Source organism: Hakea prostrata, chromosome 10 (genome assembly GCF_041222555.1).
Source record: "Hakea prostrata isolate BN-2017 chromosome 10, UWA_Hpros_2, whole genome shotgun sequence".
Taxonomy (NCBI): Eukaryota; Viridiplantae; Streptophyta; class Magnoliopsida; order Proteales; family Proteaceae; genus Hakea; species Hakea prostrata.
In genome coordinates this window covers 26824378-26846619 of record NC_142609.1, presented here as the reverse complement: position 1 = coordinate 26846619, position 22242 = coordinate 26824378, and the positions used below count along the sequence as shown (strand labels likewise).

General features: G+C 37.6%; 1 protein-coding gene across 1 annotated transcript in view; it reads left to right on the top strand.

Moving 5' to 3' along the window:
• LOC149002385 (alpha-L-arabinofuranosidase 1-like) overlaps positions 1 to 21816 on the top strand; it is a 28965-nt gene extending 7149 nt beyond the window's left edge. Inside the window, exons 7-18 of the mRNA XM_089136287.1 lie at positions 3519 to 3588; positions 13001 to 13146; positions 13270 to 13315; positions 13407 to 13459; positions 15056 to 15200; positions 16789 to 16907; positions 17024 to 17095; positions 17173 to 17279; positions 18439 to 18495; positions 18610 to 18808; positions 19321 to 19461; positions 21464 to 21816. Of these exons, the coding sequence (XP_088992413.1) occupies positions 3519 to 3588; positions 13001 to 13146; positions 13270 to 13315; positions 13407 to 13459; positions 15056 to 15200; positions 16789 to 16907; positions 17024 to 17095; positions 17173 to 17279; positions 18439 to 18495; positions 18610 to 18808; positions 19321 to 19461; positions 21464 to 21610 (1302 nt within the window). The 3' untranslated portion in view covers positions 21611 to 21816. The remainder of the gene's footprint in view (positions 1 to 3518; positions 3589 to 13000; positions 13147 to 13269; positions 13316 to 13406; positions 13460 to 15055; positions 15201 to 16788; positions 16908 to 17023; positions 17096 to 17172; positions 17280 to 18438; positions 18496 to 18609; positions 18809 to 19320; positions 19462 to 21463) is intronic.
• The last annotated feature ends 426 nt before the right edge of the window (positions 21817 to 22242 follow it).

Genomic DNA, 22242 nt, shown 5'->3' with positions numbered 1-22242 from the left:
ATCTTCAAACTTCATTAATAGCTTATAGATTATGTCTGCCTTATAAACTTCCATTTGCTTTGTCCTCATCTTTACTGCAACTTTAGGTCTTCAAGGAAGAACACCTAAGAAAAAAGGTAGAATCTTCAAATGTTGAGAAGACTAATTTCTGCGCAAATCTGAGGGAAAATATATTTTTGGGGTAACAATTGCAAGGGTACAACAGCAAAAGTGAAACTTTTGATTTATAGCAATGTTAGATCTTTAAAGGGAAAGTTTGCCAAGGGACAATCTCAAAGTTAGGGGAGAATTTGTCAAAATAAGTGACAATCTCCAAAGGTAATAGAGATCAAGTTCTGCAAAGGTCAAACGCCAAATCTTTTGCAAGGTTAGATCTCCAGAAGGGAAGATGTCAAGGTAAGGGGCAAATCTCCAAGGTTAACAAAGATCAAGTTCTGCATAGTCAAAAAAGTTATCTCTATAGCAATGTTAGATCTCCAAAGTGGAAGATTGCGAAGGTAAGAGACTATAGCAATGCTAGATCTCCAAAATGGAAGATTGCGAAGGTAAGGGATTATAGCAATGTTAGATCTCCAAAGTGGAAGATTGCAAAGGTAAGGGACAAACTTTCAAAGGTAACAAAGATCAAATTCTACATAAGGAAGTCTACATGAAAGGCATTTAAACAATGACCTAAAAAATATAGACAACACTCTTGAAGTAAACATTGAATTGTAGACATCTTCATTCTCCCCCTCACGTGTAGCTTTACACGTGGGAAAAACAATAACAAAGGAAATCCCTAAATGATGTGGTCCATGGTCCACCAAGGTAAAATAATGGCTTGAATGTAATTAGAAGAATTCTCTGAAGACAAAATTCAAGCCAAATGGGGAAACTTGGAAGGGAATAAATTGTAATGGTAAGATGAAAGTATCATGAAAAGTATGGATAGAAATCAGGATAATAAATCATTACAATGGAAAAAAACTATTCTAACCCAAACGAAAAGAAAGCACAATGGAACAAATCTAGAGAAAATGACAAATTCTAAAAGGTCCAACTAACAGTCTCTCATCTTCTTTTTCCCTTCACTTACGATTATTTTTTAATTTACGAAAGAGACCCCTGGATATATGAGAATCACAAACAGACCCATGGAAATATGATAATTCACAATTAACTCCCTATAAATATTTGAATTCTCAATGAAACCCCCTAGAGATATTCGAATTTGTAAAATGACTCTATGGATGGCAAAACAATAGAATTTGAGGGGATAATGTGTTATTTCAAGTTACAGAAGGATAAGGGAAAAAATAGAAATCATAGGACTTAAAGGTTCAGATTGGATTGGATCGATGGGTTCATCGGTTCAATGGTTCAATGGTTTTATTCCACTTGGTTGAATGGTTCAAGGGTTTGTTTATAACAGGTTTTTTTTTTCTCCTTTTTTTTTGAGTTCTCGTTTCAGAAGAAGAAAAGGAGGCGGAACCAGAAAAAAAGATGGAAGAGAAGAGCAGAGATGAGTTTGGATAGGGAATGAGTTTTCGATGAGTCTTGGGATGGATTTGCGATGGGTTTATGATGGTTCTGCGATATTTACAGAAGTTGCAGAAAATTTCTGGTTGCAGAAAATTCTGCGATGGTTGCAAAAAAACTGTCGATGGTTTCAGAAGAGAGAAAAAAAGAAAAAAGAATCAGAAGAATAAGAAATAAAAAGAAATTCTGCGATGGTGCGATGGGTGCAGAAGAAAGAAAGAGAAAATTTTCAGAAAAAGAAGAAGAAAGGAGGTTCGATGGTTCTGGATGAAGGAAGAAGGCGATGGGTTAGGTTGCAAGTTGAAGAGGCGATGTGGTTTTCAGATATCTGGTTTTCAGATTATGCTATCACGGGGTTTTTAGAGGTCTTTAATGGTAAGGAAGAAGAAGAACTTATCTGAGTATATAAATCTGCCAAGCATGTCAATAGATTCTCTTCTGCATTTCCCTGGTTTTTGCTGCTTGCATAGTACTCCAGCAATTGTTCACGGAAAGGAACACAGAATAAAGCGCCTGCAAAACGCTATTACAATAGCAAGTGTTGCCGAAATTCTCTAGCTCGAAATACCTCTCGCCTTCGGGAAACTGATCATCAAGAGCCTTCTCGAGTTTGGAACTAGCAGCGCCCATGAGACCATAAACTATATACCAGAGTCGCTCTATCTTTTCTTTTTCTCTCAGTTGTCCGATTCTTTCGCCATGACCAATCAGATCCCAAGCAGCTCTTTTTCTTTATGTTCTTAGGGTTATCTGAGAAGCATCGACGAGACCCTAAAACTGAATAAAATTAAGGATAGAGAGATCTCACTACGAAGGGGGTCGGATTTAACTTCGATGAAGAAGGTGCAAGAGGGAGCAAGAAATGGAAATTGGGAAGGCTTGACTAGTGAAGAAAGAAAAAGAGAAATTCTTAAATTCTTGAAGATGGTGGTGGTGGTAAAGAAGTTAGGTTGGGGATGGTGATTGTGGAGTAGCAGCAGTGGTAGCGGTGGAGTGGCAGCGGCAACGACAGTGAGACAGCGGCAATGTGATACCATGTTGTAATTTGAAGAAATTATTGCTTTATCTTCATTCATAGGCTCCAATGGAGTAAATCCTATTCTGAGTAGAATAAGGAAATACAAAGCAAATATAATAGAAAAAACATAAAAGGAGTCTACTCCAATTAGGAAACCTTAATCATACTTCCAACAGAATCATGTCCGCTTCTCAGTTCTCTTTTGCAGCAATTTCTTTAAAATATCTCTAAAAATAAAGAGAATTTAAACAGATTCAAGAGAGGGGGAATGAAGTGGAAAACTATGATCTGTAAAGAAACCTCAGAAAGTGAAGCATATCAATCAACATACAATTCAAGCTTGTTGCATCTTATTGAACAACAGCCCCTCTTCCAAGGTAGGTTGGATGATGGAATACACATACTCTGCGGAGAATCTCCCCTCCCTGCCCCACCACCACTTCCATCTCCTCCTAGGTCCCAGCCACCATATCCACCCTTTCCTGAAACCCCCTCCCCCAACATAGGGATAAAATAAAGATATAGAATCTAGAAAATGAACTGTTGATAGTTTCATGAAATGATCATGAAATTGAAACTGGAGCAATACCAAATCTGGCCTTAATATCCAAGATAGGATTATAAGCTTACAACTTTAACTACTTGATTTGATGTTAGATAGCTCACTGGGACTCTGTGAAACATTGCCCCCTGAATTCCAATAAAAAAAAAGTATATTCCATCTCATGTTTCTTCTTGCTGCATTATGGATTTTGGCCCTTCCCCTTGCCTACCCATTTTTCTACATATTTGCAGAGAAGTATGCTAAATTGTTTCTTCTGTCACCTGGCTATCGGTTTCAGTTATCAAGATATTAGTCTTTCGCAGAATTTTCAGTTTGTTCATGATCTCTAAATCAGGAAGAACTATATGTTTTACTTCTTCTGGAATCAACTTATTTTGAAATGTTATTCTTTACTCAGCCTTTTTCTGGGTGCAGGGACATGGTTTCCGGACTGAGCTCATTGAGATGGTTGCAGCTCTAAAACCTAGCTTCATCAGATTTCCTGGTATTGCAGTGAGATTTGTTATTTTTTTCATTTCAGATGACTTCATTTTCTGATGTGACAACAAAATTGTTAACAATGCAAATAAAAATGTTTGAATAATGACAGTTTTTATCATTATACAGCTGAAGCTAAGAACTTGGTGGTTCTTCAATTTGAATTTTTCATATTAGAACATTTACAATGTGTACTTAAATGGGAGTTCTGCTACTACTTACAGCTATCCATAACAATAATTATGTCTTAGTCTTATTCTAAAATACCTTCACAGCTTCAATCCAAACTGATGAGATCTGTTTGTACTTACGCTATCAGTTCTACCATTCAGAATCTCCTATAATGCATCCCATTATATTCATGGACCCTCAACTTCTTTTATGATCCCATCACATCTGTAACATAAATGAAGTTTAAAGGCAATTAAGTCACTGCGCAATAGAAGAGGACCTCATTCAGGTGGACCAGTCATTAATGGGCACCACCTTGCATCACTTAAAAAGCCTTGTCATAATTATTTTGGTTTTGCTCAAATCCTTTTCTGGATCCCACTTGAAAATAATTATCTTTTATTATCAATGTTTCTTTTCTTTTCTCATGTTTTAACCCATTAGTTGGACATGCATTTAGAACCTTCACCTTATGCCAAATTCTTCTCATTGCTGCAGTCTCTTTCTTTATTGCAGGGGTTCAAATTATTTTGGTCTTTTCTACATCATCTTGTTCCTACAGTTTCTTACCCTCTGTTCCTACATCATTTTTTAAATAGATGAACTTTTACTTTTTTATTTTTATTTTTCTGTCTCCCTGCTGGTTTTCTATTTGAACCTTTTCCGTTTCGGTTCACTAAAACTGAGCACTTTCATTTTAGGATTCGTTTCTGGACTTTTTTTTAAACCAATGAGATTAGGATACAGCCACACTCAACTCTCTGCCTTAGTTCCCTTGGTGATGAGTATTTTTTTTCTCCCACCAAGGGTACCCAATACCCTGTTGATGGTGTGATTCCCTCTATGAAGGATATTTGATTTGTCACTGGGTCTATTGTTCCAGATCAGCTCTATGTCTACCAAATCTACCACTACCGCCTCCACGCGTTCATCTTCTACAGAGGAAGCTCCAGTTATTCGTGGGGGTGATTTTCTCTCCTTCCATATGCAATCTGTTAAACTCAACAGGACAAATTATCTGAGATGGTCTCATCCGTGGCTCTTGTGGTGGGTGCTCACAATCTTACCCGTCATCTTCATGGTACAATGGTTAAACCTAATGGGGAATTGCCTTCCTTGGGGCAGGACTTGGCCCTTCCTACAGCGCTATCCCCTCCTATTGAACTGAATTTGATGCGGAGCTTGTATGCCGGGGTCTCCATCTGAGTACAGGAATTCCTATTGGGAGATTTTTCTCTCAAACTTGACCATTTAATGGTCTGTACCAAAACACTGTTGCTGCAGCAATGGTTTCTCCCAGACTTGAGTGGTGATTGGGGAAGTAGTGGGTCAAGACCTATCCTATCTAAGGGATGCCTTTTCCGATCTTTCTCTGCATGGTTTGCAGAGTTGGTATGGGGAGGAAGCTGTAAAGCTTATAACTCTAATTACTTGCTCGGCAGGATAGCATCTTAGTCAATTAGTAATTCGAAGGAGGGATTTGCAATACTTCTAGATGAGGGCAAGATGGTCTTGCTTCTCCACTACCTGGATACTGGCTGATGATGCAACCTGCCTTTTCAATAGATAGGGATGAGGCAGCATTCATGGGGTTCAACATAGTTCTGTGCTCCTCCCCTGAGAAACAGATATCTTAATGGTAGGAAGGGGAGACAGCTATAAGCTCAGCTGAGACTAGCTAGTACGTGTTCCCTACCCCCAGATAGTCTAGCCACTGTTGTCATGGGCCCCAAGGAGGTTCCTGTACCAATAGAAACCTCTCTTCAGGTAAACAGCAATGCACGAGATGAGCCCTGAAGTTGTGTTTATGTCATCTCTTGCAATGCATGGTCCTGATCAAATCAGGTGGCTCTAGGAGAATATGATCTCGCAGCGAAAAAGCCAGCATGTAGCATATTCTATGGAGCCCCCTGGGCTTTAGCTCTGCTCTCCACAATAATGGATTGGATCAGACATGACTTTCCTGTTGATCCCCTTTGTGTCTGTATGAATCTCTAACTGCCGGAATCTCCATAGCCAATATTTCGTTTTTTATTCTGAAAAAGGAGGGTGCCTCTGGTACTACACTTGTGTCACTGATCTGGGTAGCTCAGATTTATGTTATACAGTTTTGTGTGAGATGGTTCAGTTGGTGTACTAACTGCAGTTTGTTAGGGATAGCTGAACAGAGAAGCAGCAGCTTCCAAAGCATTGAAAGAAGACGAGGAGTGGACCTACCTATAGGATATTTCCTTCTACTATCAACTCATACTATCAGATAAGTGTCTACTACAGCTGAGACTTAAACCATGAATGTAAAATTCAGACGTAGGAAATACTTCCTAGGAAAGGGGCGATGGAATACACTATTGTGGCAGCTGAAATGGCAGAATCACCTGCTGCATTATACCAACCATTGCAATCAAACATTTCTTTATCAATTCCACATCCGTAAGGGGAGAAACAAGAGAAAGGGATGCTGATCACTTCACTAGTTCATTCAGGGAGTTGTTGTCTGGGGTGGCCTTGACTTAAGATGTCCTGACAGAAATCCACTGAGAAGACACCAGGATGGGTTTTGGGCCCCCTATATTCTCTATATGGATTCACTTGACAGATCAGAAGTGGGGATAAGCAACTTCAGGTTCCCGACCAAATTCGGCTCTAGTTAAATATGATGAATTACCTAGATCTTGAATCAACTAGTAGATCATCAACACGGGCTGAATTCATTCTCCCAATGACATGAGAGCTGGGGCAGGTTGCGCGTGACCCAACAAACTGCATACGCGTTTAGTTTAGGGTGTCTCCTAACTCTAAACCAAGAATCAATGGTCGCTCCATAGCGTTAAGCCCTAACAGAGTCTAGGCATTGGTGATCTATAGAAACATTAAACTGAAAGCCCATTCAAAATGAGCAAGTGGGGGGAAAAAAGGCCATTTGCAAATAATGAAGAACCATAAGACCGAATTACCTGGGATGCCTGTGCCCATAAAAAATCACGGAGCCACCCATTTATTGTAATGGAACTCTACGCGAAGTTTCCTCCAGCCTTTCCCTAAAATATGAGACTTATGAGTAACATCATCTTTCGTTCTGTGCAGAATTTAGGTAACTGTGAGAACTCTATTACAAAATATGAATTGAAATGTTTGATTCTTCTGTATATTATTCAGAACTTTATAATCAATATATACACAACTTCTATCTATGAAATAGGAAAGAAGCTATACAGCTGCCATCTACAGAATAGGAAGATATCCTATACAGCTACTATCTACAGAATAGGAAAAAATATCCTACCTAGAAGATTAGAATAAATAAGAAATCTACCTAGAATAGAAGATTACAATAAATGAGAAATCTACCTAAAATAGAAGATTACAATCAATAAGAAATCTACCTAGAATAGAAGATTGCAATAATAAGAAAAATACCTGTAATAGAATATTACAATCTGATCTACTTAGATTAAAGATACTAATAAAATATTATGATATGATTCTAAGATTTTCCACACTCCCCCTCAAGCTGGTGAATAGGCATTCTCCATTCCCAGCTTGGATATGCATTTTTGAAAGGCTGAGCTGCTCAATCCTTTAGTAAGTACATCAGCAAATTGACTATGTGTAGACACATTCGGCATACAAATCAGTCCGCTATCCAGCTTCTCTTTGATGAAGTGTCTGTCAATCTCAATGTGCTTGGTTCGGTCATGTTGAACAGGGTTATGTGCTATACTGATTGCTGATTTGTTGTCACAATAGAGTCTCATTGGTCCACCCCATTCAACCTTTAGGTCTTCTAAGATAATCTTCAACCAAAGTAATTCACATATTCCCTGAGCCATTGCACGAAATTCGGCTTTTGCACTTGACCGGGCCACAACATTCTGCTTCTTGCTCCTCCATGTCACAAGATTGCCACTAAGAAATGTGCAATATCCTGTGGTCGACCTTCTATCTACTGCTGACCCTGCATAATCAGCATCGGTGTATGCTTCTAGTATCATTCCTTTATTCCTTCTAAATAAAAGGCCTCTCCCTGGCATCCCTTTTAAATATTGTAGCACACGGTGAGCTGCATGCAAGTGAATTTCCTTTGGACTGTGCATGAATTGGCTAATTACACTAACTGCATATGCTATGTCTGGCCTTGTGTGAGACAAGTAGATTAGTCTTCCTACTAGTCTTTGATACATCTCTCGGTCCACAACAACATCTTCTTCTGCATTCCCAAGTTTACTGTTGGGATCTATTGGAGTGCTTGCTGGTTTACACGCGGCCATTCCTGTTTCTTTAAGGAGATCAGTGATATCCTTTTGTTGAGAGATGAAAATGCCTTGTTGAGAGTGAGCAACTTCAATGCCAAGGAAGTATTTTAATCTTCCTAAAGCCTTGATCTCAAATTCCTTAGCCATGCATTGAGTCAAATTTTGTTTCTCTTTTTCTTCATTTCCTGTCACTATTATGTCATCAACATACACAAGTAGTGTCGTGACTCCCCCAAATGATGAGTGCTTGATGAACAATGTATGGTCTCCATGACTTTGCTTGTAACCCATACTAATCATGACTTTAGTAAATCTGCCAAACCATGCCCGTGGTGACTGTTTGAGTCCATATAAGGCCTTTTTTAACTTGCATACAATATTAGCAGCTAAATCCTTCTCATAACCCAGTGGAACCTCAATGTAAATTTCTTCCTTTAGTTCACCATGCAAGAATGCATTTTTAACATCAAACTGTTGCAAGTCCCAACCATAATAGCCGCCAAGGATAGTAAGATTCTGACAGTATTCATTTTTGCAACTGGAGCAAATGTTTCAAGGTAGTCAATCCCGTAAGTCTGGGTGTAGCCTTTGGCTACCAACCTTGCTTTGTACCTTTCTAAAGATCCATCTGCTCAATACTTCAATGTATATACCCATTTGCACCCCACAGGTTTCTTCCCTTCTGGTAATCTTACAAGTTCCCATGTTCCATTGCTTTCTAATGCTTCCATCTCCACATTCATAGCTTGCTTCCACTCCTTATTGGATAAAGCCTGAAATAAGGTGTTAGGAATGGCAATGGTGTTTAAACTTACTAGAAAGGCTCAATGAGATGGGGAAAAATGTTTAAAGGACAAGAATTGGGCAAGAGGGTACATGGGTTTCATTGTGCATTCTCTAGTGCCTTTCCTAATGGCAATAGGAAGGTCTAGTTCATTACTATCTGTGGGCACATCAGATTCGATTTGTAGTGAAGGATTAGTCATTTGTACCTTATTTCCAGAATTTGGATTGGAGTCTTGAACTTGCACTGATTCTGGAACAAGATTCTTCTTCCTTAGGAACACCTTTCCTTTGCCAAATCTCACATGCTCAGTATCAGAAATAGGCTCATTCATTTCAAAGTTTGATATATGTTCATGTTGTTCATAGTTTGACACAGGTGAGTCTGACACAAGTTTAGGTTGTTCACAGTTTGACTTAGGTGACATAGTGAAGTATTTGGGAGTGAACTCTAAGTCAAGTAAGGAATTCCCATTCTTATCTTCCATTATTGAATGCTCCCCCTGAAGATGAGGTGTGGAAAAATAAGACTTATGTTCATGAAAAGTGACATCAATGGAAACATATAACCTTTTTGAAGGAGGGTGATAGCACTTATACCCCTTTTGAGTGGAAGAATATCTTATAAATAAACATTTGAGTGCTCTAGGATCTAATTTACCCCGATGTGGTCCATGAATATGAACAAATGAGACACACCCAAAAATTCGAGGAACAAGGTTATTTGTCGTTTGTAGGTTTGGGTAGAACTAGGAAAGGACATCCATTGGACTCCTGAATCCTAAGACTCTCGAAGGCAGCCGATTTATGAGATGAGTTGCTGTGAGGACTGCTTCCCCCCAAAATGACTTAGGCACATTGTATTGGAATAGGGAGGCTCTAGTTACATCAAGAAGGTGGCCATTTTTCCGTTCAGCTACTCCGTTTTGTTGTGGGGTATCAACGCACGATGACTCATGTATAATTCCCTCCCTTTGAAAGAATGGAGTTAGAATTTGATTGAAATAGTCTCTGGCATTATCAGATCTAAATCTTTTTATACTAACTCCAAATTGGTTTTTAACCATGGAATGGAAGTTGGGAAGAACACAACTAACGTCGGATTTGTTTTTGAGTATAAAAATCCATGAGACACGAGTGCAATCATCAATGAATGACACGAACCACCTAGCCCTAGACACATGAGGAACTCTAGAAGGACCCCAAATATCACTATGAATGAGATAAAAGGGGATGGAAATTCTTTTCTTGCTTAAAGGAAGTGGTACACGCTTATGTTTAGCAAGCTCACACACATCACAATGAAACTCATCGACATGTATGCCTTGAAACAAAAAAGGAAACAAAAGACTAATTACCCTAAAGGAAGGATGTCCAAGTTTGTGATGGTAAAGCCATATTTTTTTCTTTATTGGTTTGAGAAGGACTACCATTAGTAGCATGTGATTGGCTTGGTGCCTCAAGGTAGTAGAGTCCATCCCTTTCTCTAGCATGTCCAATCCTCCTCCCCGAATCCTTGTCCTGAAATATACAATGACTATGGTGAAAGACTACATTACAATGTAAATCTTGCGTGAGTTTCTTCACAGAAACGAGATTTGTAGATAGTCTAGGAACATGTAGGACATTTTTCAAGGTGAGGGATGGGTTGAGCTCAATATTTCCAGTTCCAGCCACAGTAGTTAACGAGCCATCAGCAGTAGCTATCTTCCTACTACTTGGACAGGAAGAATATGTGGTGAAAAGATTTGGTGAGTGTCATGTGGTCGGTTGCACCTGAATCTATGATCCAGGGGCTTGGAAGAGAATTACTAGAGACATTTAATCCAATAGAAAGTGGAAACTCACCTGAATATGCCAAAGAACATGTACCTAGTTTTTTGTTAAGGTTGCTCTAAAGAGTTTTTACACGTTCTATGTCCTCTCCGATTAAGGCTAGCAACCTCTTTATTAGTGGCTTCAGAGTTGTTGTGCGATGTAACATGCGCTTGACCATTATTTCCAGATTGCTCTCCTTTGTGCCGCCACTATTGGCTAGGAGGTTTACCGAAGTTTCCAGCATCTTTCCCGTGTGTGATGAGCTTTCTTGCAGTAGGTACACCATAGATTGTCTCTGTTTTGCAATTCTCCATTCTGTAGATTTTTGATTTTCTGATCAAATGCAGTCCCGAAAGTAACCTCTCTTGGTTCTAACATACTCTTTGTAGGTGCTTAAAAATAGTATGTGAAACAGTAACCAAAGATGCAATAGAAGGACAGATAAGGCGGAGAAAGAAAAAAATCTGTTTTTAAGGTAAGGAAAAATAAAAAGAACAGAGCTGAATAAAGAATAGCGATAAAGGCCAAAGGAAGAATAATCTCTGTGTGGCAGAAAAACCAGAGATTAAATGCAATGAAGGCCTGAAAGCTGGACAGCACTCCCAAGATTGGTTGGCTCTGATGCCATGACGAAATATGAATTGAAATGTTTGATTCTTCTGTATATTATTCAGAACTTTACAATCAATATATACGCAGCTGCTATCTATGAAATAGGAAAGAAGCTATGCTATCTACGAAATAGGAAAGAAGATATCTATACAGCTACCATCTACGAATAGGAAGAAGATATCCTAGAAGCTTAGAAACTGATCTACCTAGAATAGGATTCAAAAAATTAGAAATCCTACCTAGAAGATTAGAATAAATGAGAAATCTACCTAGAATAGAAGATTACAATAAATGAGAAATCTACCTAGAATAGAAGATTACAATCAATGAGAAATCTACCTAGAATAGAAGATTGCAATAATAAGAAAAATACCTGTAATAGAATATTACAATCTGATCTACTTAGATTAAAGATACTAATAAAATATTATGATATGATTCTAAGATTTTCCACACTCTATAGAGTTTTTGAGACCAGTTTTAGAGATAGTGAGTTGATAATCTATCTTAAAATCTTGAGTTGAACCACCCTGTATCTGGCAGCTTTCTCAATCACTAGATACACATTCAATAGAAAACTCACATTTCTTACCGCAGATTCATTGGATTTTCCCCCCTTCTTCCTTTTGATAGATTAATTTTTGTATTATAGAAGAAGATAATACAGAATAGGCAACACTCTAGTACCCAAATGGTTGGATTCCAACCAAGGGAGGCATTCCTTCCTAATTAGTATCGTGTGTAGGAAAGAAGGCCCAGTTACAGTTTTTAATAAATGTGACCCTCTGCATCCTTCTAATTAAGATCCTTTAGTTCATCACTGAACATTGCAGGCTCCCATTAGACTTTGCTTCACCTGGCTGTAACCCAGTCATAAAATCTGCTGGCTGGTTCTGTTCCCTCCACACATACTTGAACTCCTTTCATGGAGACTGGCCACCACCTATTGGATTTTCCCATTAATTATATAAATAGCCAGCTTAAAATCTGATCTTATGGATATTTTTAATAGACCTTTATCTTTGCAAATTTGTGCCCTCTTAGCACAGCTTGCATGTCCGTGGCTAGGACCGCCGCCTATTCTTCTTTCTCTGCATACACTAGGGTTGGCTCTCTCAGAGCATCTTTGATCAGCCTCCAAAAGTTGCTCCAGAGTTTGTTGGCACTCTGTCACAATGTAAGCTGAACTAGGAAATGCTCTGGGATTCTTCTCTTTCCAGCTTACTGGAATATTCTCATAAGAAATAATTACAGCTTCACACTTGGATTTCACATCATTCATTATATCTGCTACAATCTGGTCTGTAGTTCTAGATTTATTTCTGAAAATGCTAATATTCCTTTCTATCCACAAGTTCTGGATTGCTGCACAGAAAACCAACTTAACCACAATGCCAATTTTCTCCTTCTTATCAAATAGGCACCTTGCCCAAAGAACACCTTGCAACACCTAACCCCTGTTCTCTCATTTTAAGTTTTGTATAGATGCTGCCCCCACACCATTCTGCTAAAATTACACCAAAAGAGTAGATCTGCTGAGTGTAGGCTTTATGTGGACCCCCCCTTCATATGGTGACTGAAACTTTATAGTATATCTATGAAATTCTCTGATTTAGAGTTTAATGTCCAAAAGCGTAACTTCAATGACTTAATTATACCTCTAATTTTCTTACTTTACTGTATGAAACTTTCTCTGACTACTGGAAATGGATTTCTAGGCAAAGGGTTTAGGTTTTCAAAAGGATTGATGCTTAGAATTTTGTGGTCCATAAATTGTATCAGGTGGATGTTTTGTTGAAGGTGAATGGCTAAGAAATGCATTTAGGTGGCGAGAAAACATTGGCCCCTGGGAGGAGAGGCCTGGACACTTTGGTGATGTTTGGAAGTACTGGACCGATGATGGACTTGGATACCTTGAATTTCTTCAAGTAGGTTTCTTTACAGGATTATTGTTTTTCAGTCATGGCTCCTTCTCTATGAATTTATGATCAAAGGAGTTTGCTAGAATTTGACAAGCTGGTTTAGTAATTATTAAAATTTCTTTGCTGCAGCTAGCAGAAGACCTTGGTGCATTGCCAATATGGGTGTTCAATAATGGTACTATCACTTGACAAGAGGCTTTAAGACAACATTATTACCCTCATCATCCTTGTTTGAAATGGCAGCATTTCCTTTTTGTCATTTGCAGGAATTAGTCATACTGACCAGGTCAATACTCTGTTGATCTTACCATTTGTGAAGGTAAGTCGTTTACTTGTACTTAAAAAATTCATTAATATGCTTTTGCTGTGGTCAGAATCTGTTTAGATGCTGACATTGTGAAATAGATGATTCATCCATGCCTAAATAACATCCAGAATAACTGGTATATTTTGTAAATGATGTGATTCAATATAACAGATGGTCCAGTGTCAACGATATACCTTCCAGTTGAATGGGATCTTATGATACCTGTAAATACGTTCATACTCTCCTACAAATATGCTTCCGAACAATCATGTTCTATGATGAAATCATGATAGACTGGACTCTTCTTGATTATTGTTATTATTCCTAAATTTCTTGTTTTCTATATTTGGTAATGGAGTATTCCAAAGATACACAATGCATTCACACCAAGAATTCAACATATATTCATGAACTTATCATGATTTGTCAGATCAATAGGCAGAGCTTACATTGACCTTGTATAAAATATATGCTTTCTTTCTAGGAGTTGGGGATTGATACAGTTAGTAGCTCTGGAATTACTATAGTTACTAGCGTAGCAGACACCGGCAAACTAACTACAATGTCGTATATATCCAACATGTTAAAACTTATGAACTTCTGTTTGATGCTGGATCTGTTGAACTCTTTTTGACTGCCTTATCATCTACAAAGCGATCTTTCCACTACATTTCAGGATTTGCAGGAATGAGCAAACTTAGAAGGATACATGGCTAGCTAGATGAAACTTTAAATTGTTTTCCTTCTAGTGGAATGGATATAACTCAGTAAATGACACAGCCAACTGTATATTCCACATTTCCACTCTTGAGTGTGAGATGATATTTTCGAGCTTGAAAATTACACATTCACCATCAGGGTACAACTTGCCCCTGTAAAAAGATGGACCTTTCTGATTTCTCTGTAATTTGAAATTTCGAAAGTGTACAAAGTTAAGCTTTCTTTTATACATATATATAAGTTGAACACAATGTTATATAGTGAAGAGTCTGAAAAGCTGTTCACGGACAGGGTTAGTGACAGATACACTCCATTTGCTGTTCCCTTCTATCTGGTAAAGGGCTTATTGAGTTGAGTGTAGAAAAGATGTGCACAGTTGCATTTGTGCTCACAAAAATTGTCCCAGCTGTATTTTCCAGACTCATTGCATTGGATTTGTTGAGGTATTCAGTTGGCCCTCATTCTTTTTTTAGTTGGAAGACGAAAGGAGGTGGAAAGGGTGCTGGCAAGATATTCTTTTTTTCTTAATCTGAAGCACTTGCAGGGAATCCAAGGGCTTCCTTGTAGGGTGGGAGCATTTTCTTTCAAATGATGACTGCCTCTTCCTGCTGCAGGGGCATTACATGAAATGATTGTTGACGTGGATCGATTATACATCTATAGTACCCATCAATGCGCCTATAATAGTGTCAAAAAAGAGGTTGACATGAGAAAATAGTGTTTATCACAATATGGATGATAGTCATGACACAGTTGGTCTTATTTGTTTTGTGCCTTCTTGAATTTTAAAACTTCATTTTGTTTCCCAGAGAAGTTATAATGCTTGACTCAAATACTTTAATTCTGGAAGCATCTTTATACAATGTTAAGTTTGTAATAATGATGCAGGATGTTCTTGATAGCATTGAGTTTGCAAGAGGTAATTCCAGTTCAAAGTGGGGCTCTGTTCGAGCAGCAATGGGACACCCAAAACCATTTGACTTGAGATATGTTGCAATAGGGAATGAAGATTGTGGGAAGACGAATTACAGAGGTATGATTTTTTTGCTAGTGTGTTTCTTGTTTTGCATTAGCATTGGAAGGGTTGAGGCAGTATTCAATAAAAAAGCTTTTGCCAATGCCTTAAACTACAAACTAAGTTGTTACTGATTTTTCTCCCTGAGAGGAAACCATTGATTTTAGTATTAGTAAACAAGTTGATGAGTAAAAATACCTCAGTATTGGTTGGGGTTTCTTACAAGACCCATTAGACAGAACTCTTTCTCTGATGTGTTAACTAGTGCAATGGTGTGCTTAACTATGAAGCCTTCAGTGTGTTGATTTTCTTTTTTCTTGTATTTGTTTTGTACTTATGTTATGACTTATGAGCTATAATTGATGAGTTGCAAAGTTGGTGTCTTGTAATTTCTTAGTTATAATTAAGTTATGAGGTCATGGTTATGACTTCTTGTACTTTATTTTCAATACCTTCTTGTATATCCACGTTATTTGTGAAAATACATGATCCACTTGCATTCGCATATAGCTGGGCATGGAGAAATGATAAGGTACTAAAAAGTTGATTGAGCTGGCGTGGCCATGTTTAGTAGAGACCCTTAATGCCCTTGTAAGAAGAAGTGATTTAGTCAAGATGGAAGGAATTGGAACAACTAGGAGGGAGACCTAAGATAACGTTAAGAGAAGTGGTGAGAAGGGATATGCATAGCTTAGGCATTGTATCTAGTATGACCTCAAATACAGCCGATTTGAAGGCAAGAATCCATATAGTCTTCCCTGTTTAGTTGGAACAAGGCTTATTATTGTTCTTGGGGTTGTAGAGGGGTGCAAGCGCTACAGGAAGAATTGGACCAAATCGGTCTATCCCATAATCGAAGGTGCCCTTATTCTCGATAGAACCACTCCAATAGCTAGGCCTCTAAGAATTCGCTTTAGTGCCACACAATGAGCCATGGAAGATGCACCTGAAGTTGCCCAGAGAGCTAGTTGTGAAGTGCTAGGAATGAAGAAAGGAAATAGTGAAGGGGGAATTCCCTCACCCACCTCTAAGTAATAGTTTGGGGTTTAACTATCAGGGTAGTTAGGGTAGTTTCAGGTTTATGCTAAAACATCATATAAAATAAGAGCATGTGTACCATAGGGTACCTGACACGTGTACCTCTATGGTGTCGATTCAGTACAAATAGCAGTATTTGGTACGATATTGATACTGTAATACATTTACCCCATGCCATTACCATTCCAAACATCAAAGGGTAATGGCCCTTTTCTTTCTCCAAGTAATTTTCATTTCTCACATCCACGGTTTATGTTAACTGTTCAGAACATTTCTTTTCTTTTTTCTCTCAATGGTGGGATGAAAGTAATTTGAATAAACTGCATGTTTATACTATAGAACATCATTGCAGTGACTTACACAGTATAATTTTGATAAAGGAAACTGCTTGATATTTTTGGCTATGCCATGTGTGTCATCCATTAATCCTCACGATTGATAGATATGATTTTTCTATGAAGTTTATACATGAAGCATCATCATTTATGAAGTCTACATTTTTGTTTTCAATAGAGATTCAGATAAAACCACTTAATAACCTGAGTTCTGTGAACTGTTTGTTTGTCAGGAAATTACCTCAAATTCTATTATGCCATAAAAAGTGCATATCCAGACATCATGATGATTTCAAACTGTGATGGATCCTCTACCCCATTGGATCATCCAGCTGAACTCTATGATTTTCATGTAAGATCACAGACAAATCTAACTGTATATCTGAAATGGTATTGATCAGCCATTTCTTTGTGTTGTTGGGCCATTTAGCAGGAACCATCATCTAACTCCCTCTTTTTTCTGCTCAGATATACACTAACGCTACCGACTTGTTCAATATGGCTCATCAATTTGATCATACATCACGTAGTGGTCCTAAGGTACTGTAATGTTTCTATTTTAAATTGTATTCTTGTACTGCTGGTTGTGATTGATGCTTCCGGCAAAAACTTTTCAGGCTTTTGTTAGTGAATATGCTGTTACCAGAAAAGAAGATGCTGGCAATGGAAGTCTTTTAGCTGGTCTGGCAGAGGCTGCATTCCTTATTGGCCTTGAGAAGAACAGGTCATTATAAAGATTTCCATATATAGTTCTTGGAACATGTGGAGTGCTTAAATTGTTTTTAATGATTGATTGCCGATGGGCAAACAAAATATAAAAGTTTTGAAGTGATGCCTTTGTGCAATGGTAGAGGTTGCTCCATTGTGACCAAGTGGTCATGGGTTCAAGCCTGAACAAGGCTTCTTTGTAAAAGCAATGGTGAGGCAACATATATTATGATCCTCCCCAGATTCCATAGTGGTGGGAGCCTCATGCATTGGGTATACCATTCTTTAAGAAAAAATATATCTAATGGATCTAAAGCTCTAATTTGTAGGCATTCTCATGAATATTTTGTGCACATGTCAGCATATTAAGCATGAGAATTTGTATCATTTTTTAATCTTTGGAATCATTTGCTGCTAGTCTTTATCACAGCTTCATTTTTTATCCAGTAAATCTTTAATATTGTTTGAAGGGACATTTTTTAGCTTTCTGATTTTCAACTTCATTTTTTACATTTGTTCACATACAATTCTTAAACCTTACTTGTTCTTCCATAAACAGATGCCCAACTTAAAGTGATATCAGTATCTTACTTTTCCCCAAGTTGAACTAAAATACAATGGCCTGCATGTATTTATGCTCGTTCCAAAACTTTTGCTGATCTTGCATATGATCTTAACATTACAATAGTTGGGTGACTATGATTCCACATTTATTATATTTCACCAGTTGCATATTTATCTAAAAGGGAGAAAATATTGTGGATTGCGTAATAATAACCAACAGTGAGAAACTTCCTTTGAAACGAGAATGATTTTTAGAACAATTCACTGGAAACATGCTGACTGGGTGTTTAGATCTTCCATTAATTTTATCTGGAAGGTTAAGAATGTGTCTCAGTGGTTTGAATCCCCGCAGCACCAGTTTCCTATGAAATCAATCCAATATGGTGTTTCCTTTCATATTTTAATTATTATTTTTAGTGTGTTTTGAATGATGGAAAACTATACATCTATAAGGAGGTTGGGGTCATTTCTTAGCTCTCATCCATAAGCAGCACTACAGATTATTGTGGTTCATTTTTTATTCTCAAATCAAGGGTGTTAATCCAAACTCTTAGTTTTTCTTTGAATATTCCATTCATTGCTAAGAATTGCAATTTTCCTTTCTAATACAGTGATGTTATTGAGATGGCAAGCTATGCTCCACTTTTTGTAAATACCAATGATCGACGGTAAACATTCCCTTTTCTCATCCAGTTTTTATTTTTCATACTGGGCTATACTGACGATTATCTTCTGTGACATGTAAGTTCTTTTTCACTGAAGTTTGATGATTTATTGTTAAGGTGGAGCCCAGATGCGATTGTCTTCAATTCTGCACAACAGTATGGAACTCCTAGCTACTGGGTGCAGCAATTTTTTGCAGAATCAAATGGTGCAACACTTCTCAACACCACTCTTCAAGCAGATTCATCAAGTTCGTTAATTGCCTCTGCAATTACATGGAAAAATGCAAAAGACAACAACAATTACATAAGAATAAAGGTATTAAACTTGGAACAATGTGATAATATTGTCTAGTGAGATCACATTTCGTCCTTCATTTTTTACTTTCCGACATCAGTTGGTGCTTCTACATCATTTCCAGCTTATGTGGAAATACATATATTTCAAGAATTGCATGCAGTTTCATGAATGACACTTCTTCTATGTAGTATCTACAGCTATGAGATTTGTTTTTTTATTTGAATGAGACATATCCATGCCCCATTTTGGGGACAATTGGTTAAGCTCATAACGTATTCTTCTGTTTCATAAAGATAATGAGTGGATTCTCGCCATCATATCAATAACATCTCTTCCTTCTCTGTATTAGATTATACTTCTTTCTTTGTTTTCAGCCAGAAAACCTCTTTGTTTATTGTTTGTCTGGAATCAGCATTTAGTTAGCAGTTATCACCTTGCTTCATCATTTGCATCACCCAGTAAAAATTACATTCTGTGGTACTTGAGTTGCATAGGTTATTCTTTGTTGAATGTTGAAATTGTTTTTGCAGATCGTCAACTTTGGGGGAAACCCAGTGAACCTCAAGATATCTGTTAATGGACTGGATCTGAACCCATTATCTGGGGCAACAAAAACTGTGCTCACATCCAACAATGTAATGGATGAGAATTCATTCAAAGAGCCAAGAAAGGTGTGTGATTCGTATATTTTCTTTCAAAATATACCAAAAAAATGGCTTCAAAATGCTGGCATTTATGGTTATGAATCGTTGATAGATGAATTATTTTACATTTCTCTACTATTGGCAGGAAAGCAGCACTTAATTTATTCTTTTAAAACCAGACATCAAAATGCAACTCTGAAATTTAACAATTTGGGGAAACCTATAAATTTTGAACTGTCTAGTGTATTTCCTCTATAGTGAAGAATAGACTTGGGAAAACTGAAAACTTCTTGATTAAGAGCGAATGAGAAGAGTATGGTCTAGAACTCCAGATGCATGTGTTCCATGAAGTTTCTTTTCAGTCCTGGTTAGACCTTGCAAACAAAGGAAGGATGAAGTATGAATGAACATTGAAAAGAGACATGGTTGAGTTATGCAGACAAAAAATAGAATGAAAACCTAAGTACGAAACTACTAATTGAAAGATGGGTTTTTGGGGTGGAGTAAGAGAGAGGGGGGGGGGACAAAGCTGACATGTGCAGTTGTGCACTCACATGTAGCAGATAAGCCTAACATCAGGAGTAACTGTTTTGCTGATAGATGATTTATCTGTAAAATTAGTAGAGTCAGTAGTTGTGTAATCCCTCTGGATAATAACCTCAAACTTTTTATCTTGAGATGAAGGATAGAAATATGAAAATCTTAATTCTATGAAGTAGCTCTAGAGGGTGGACGATCCAATGGTAGTTTGTATAGAAATGCATGAACCAGTGGTCTGATGCATAACAGGACCAGCTAGAAAAGTGAACTAAGTGGGGTCCAGCACAATAACTTATGGAGTTTTATATTTATAGAAGGATTCCAAGTCATTTGTGGGGATGGCTTTTGTTTGGAATTTCAAAGGTGGTAGGTATTTCTATTGATGGAAGTACGTTCATAGAGCCTACATGTTTCTCAAGGAGTGCAAGTGTTAACTGGTGTCAGTCTCTTCTAGCCTCAAATGTTTGGAACAGACTCAGCTATACCTTGTTGTTTCTAGTTACTGAACCGTCTGCATTCAAAAATTCGTGGGAACATACTGATCAAATAGCAGGATACAGGGCAACCCATTCTCTATTAATTTATCCACCAGCTGGAATGCTGGACCTTGGGTTTTTTTGACATAGCCATCTCCCTCCACAAATTTGTGAGGACATGCTAATCAAACAGAACCACTGCACCATGTCAATAATGAAATTGAAACGTGGACCATGTTTTTTGGTGTCTCTTTAACAAACTCCACTACAGACATGGTTGTTCACTAATTGAAATTTTACCCCCGCAAAAATTACATTAATTGGAAGCTACCTCCTTTACGGCTTAGTTCTTCTCTACTCTTTCACTCTCTGTTAGCTATTTCTCTCATTTGTCCGTATTGGTTACAGACTTTAAGATTTTACATTCCCAGATAAAAAACATGATCATATCTTCTCAAACATTAAGGATCTAGCATCGATTAATTACCATGGTCCTTTTTTGCCTTTTATTGCCAATTCCACCGTTAATTATTACTACATTATTTTCCAGCTAGTTTTCATCCTATTTTTTAATGTAGTAGACCTGCCTATTCATTTCTATACGCTTGCTACTTGTAGCTGAGATCAAAGTTCTCATCCATAAGCATTTGCATTTTCTGGTTCGATTGCTATTATGTTCCCTTAACTTCTATATTTCTTTATTCTGTTAGTTTTGTCCACCAGAAATAATGTCTTAGCTATCATAGGCCATAATCACTGAGAATGTATAATGTTCATATCAAGAACTTAAGAGGTCATGATAAAAGCATCATCTATTATAGGTAAAGTACTTTAAGAGAACATGAATTTTATGGCAAAATGTCTATTAAAGAGAACTGCAACCTAGAATCATTTTTCTTTTCTATCTGTATCATATATGAGTTCATTTCATAAGCCCATGCAAACAAGCTATGGTGGACTTTTGAGTTGCATTTTCATGTCTCGCTTATGAAGTGATTATCTATTATTTGCAGGTGGTTCCACTCCAAAGTGCATTGCAAAATGTTGGAGAAAAGATGGAAGTCGCTCTTCTACCAAAATCTCTTACTTCTATTGATTTATTACAAAAATCGAACAATCTCCCTAGGAAAGTCAATTCAGATGCTGAAGTTTACGTTTGAGACGAGAAAGATATGCAAAGAAGAAAATATACAAAGGAGAATGTGAATGAACCACAAAAGCCCGTAGAATCTCAGTTCAATTCCAATCTTCTAAATTAAAAAGCTGTTAATCTCAAAAAGCCCTGGGTATGCTTTGTTTGCATTTACTTTACTTAGTTTGACTTGTTGAATAAATGAGTTTGACTTGTTGAATAAATGTAAAACAATATTTAGTGATTTATATTTTCTTCTCTTTTCTCTCTCTTTTTATTTTAATCAAAAGAAACTTATATAAAGCTGTCCAGGTGAAAACATCTGGAGAAGGGTGAGGACAACCACCAGAACCTTGACATACCTATAGTTTCTGAGCTGTGGAGGGATGGGCTTTCACCTTTGAAAAGGGGCATTGTTTCTACTTTTCCAGATTTGCCAACAGAGAAGTCCAAATGGTATCGACCCCAGCTTGATCCCCTCCTTGCCGAGTTTTGGAGTGGATAAAATCTTTCTGTTCTTGGATGGAGTTCTGAGGAACTCATCGACATCCATCCATAATGCTGAAGCTCTCCATACATCCCGAGCATGATGAAAAAACAATGTATGAGCTAAATTCTCAAAATCATTGAAATATAAAGGGTAAACTGGGGTGGAGGAAC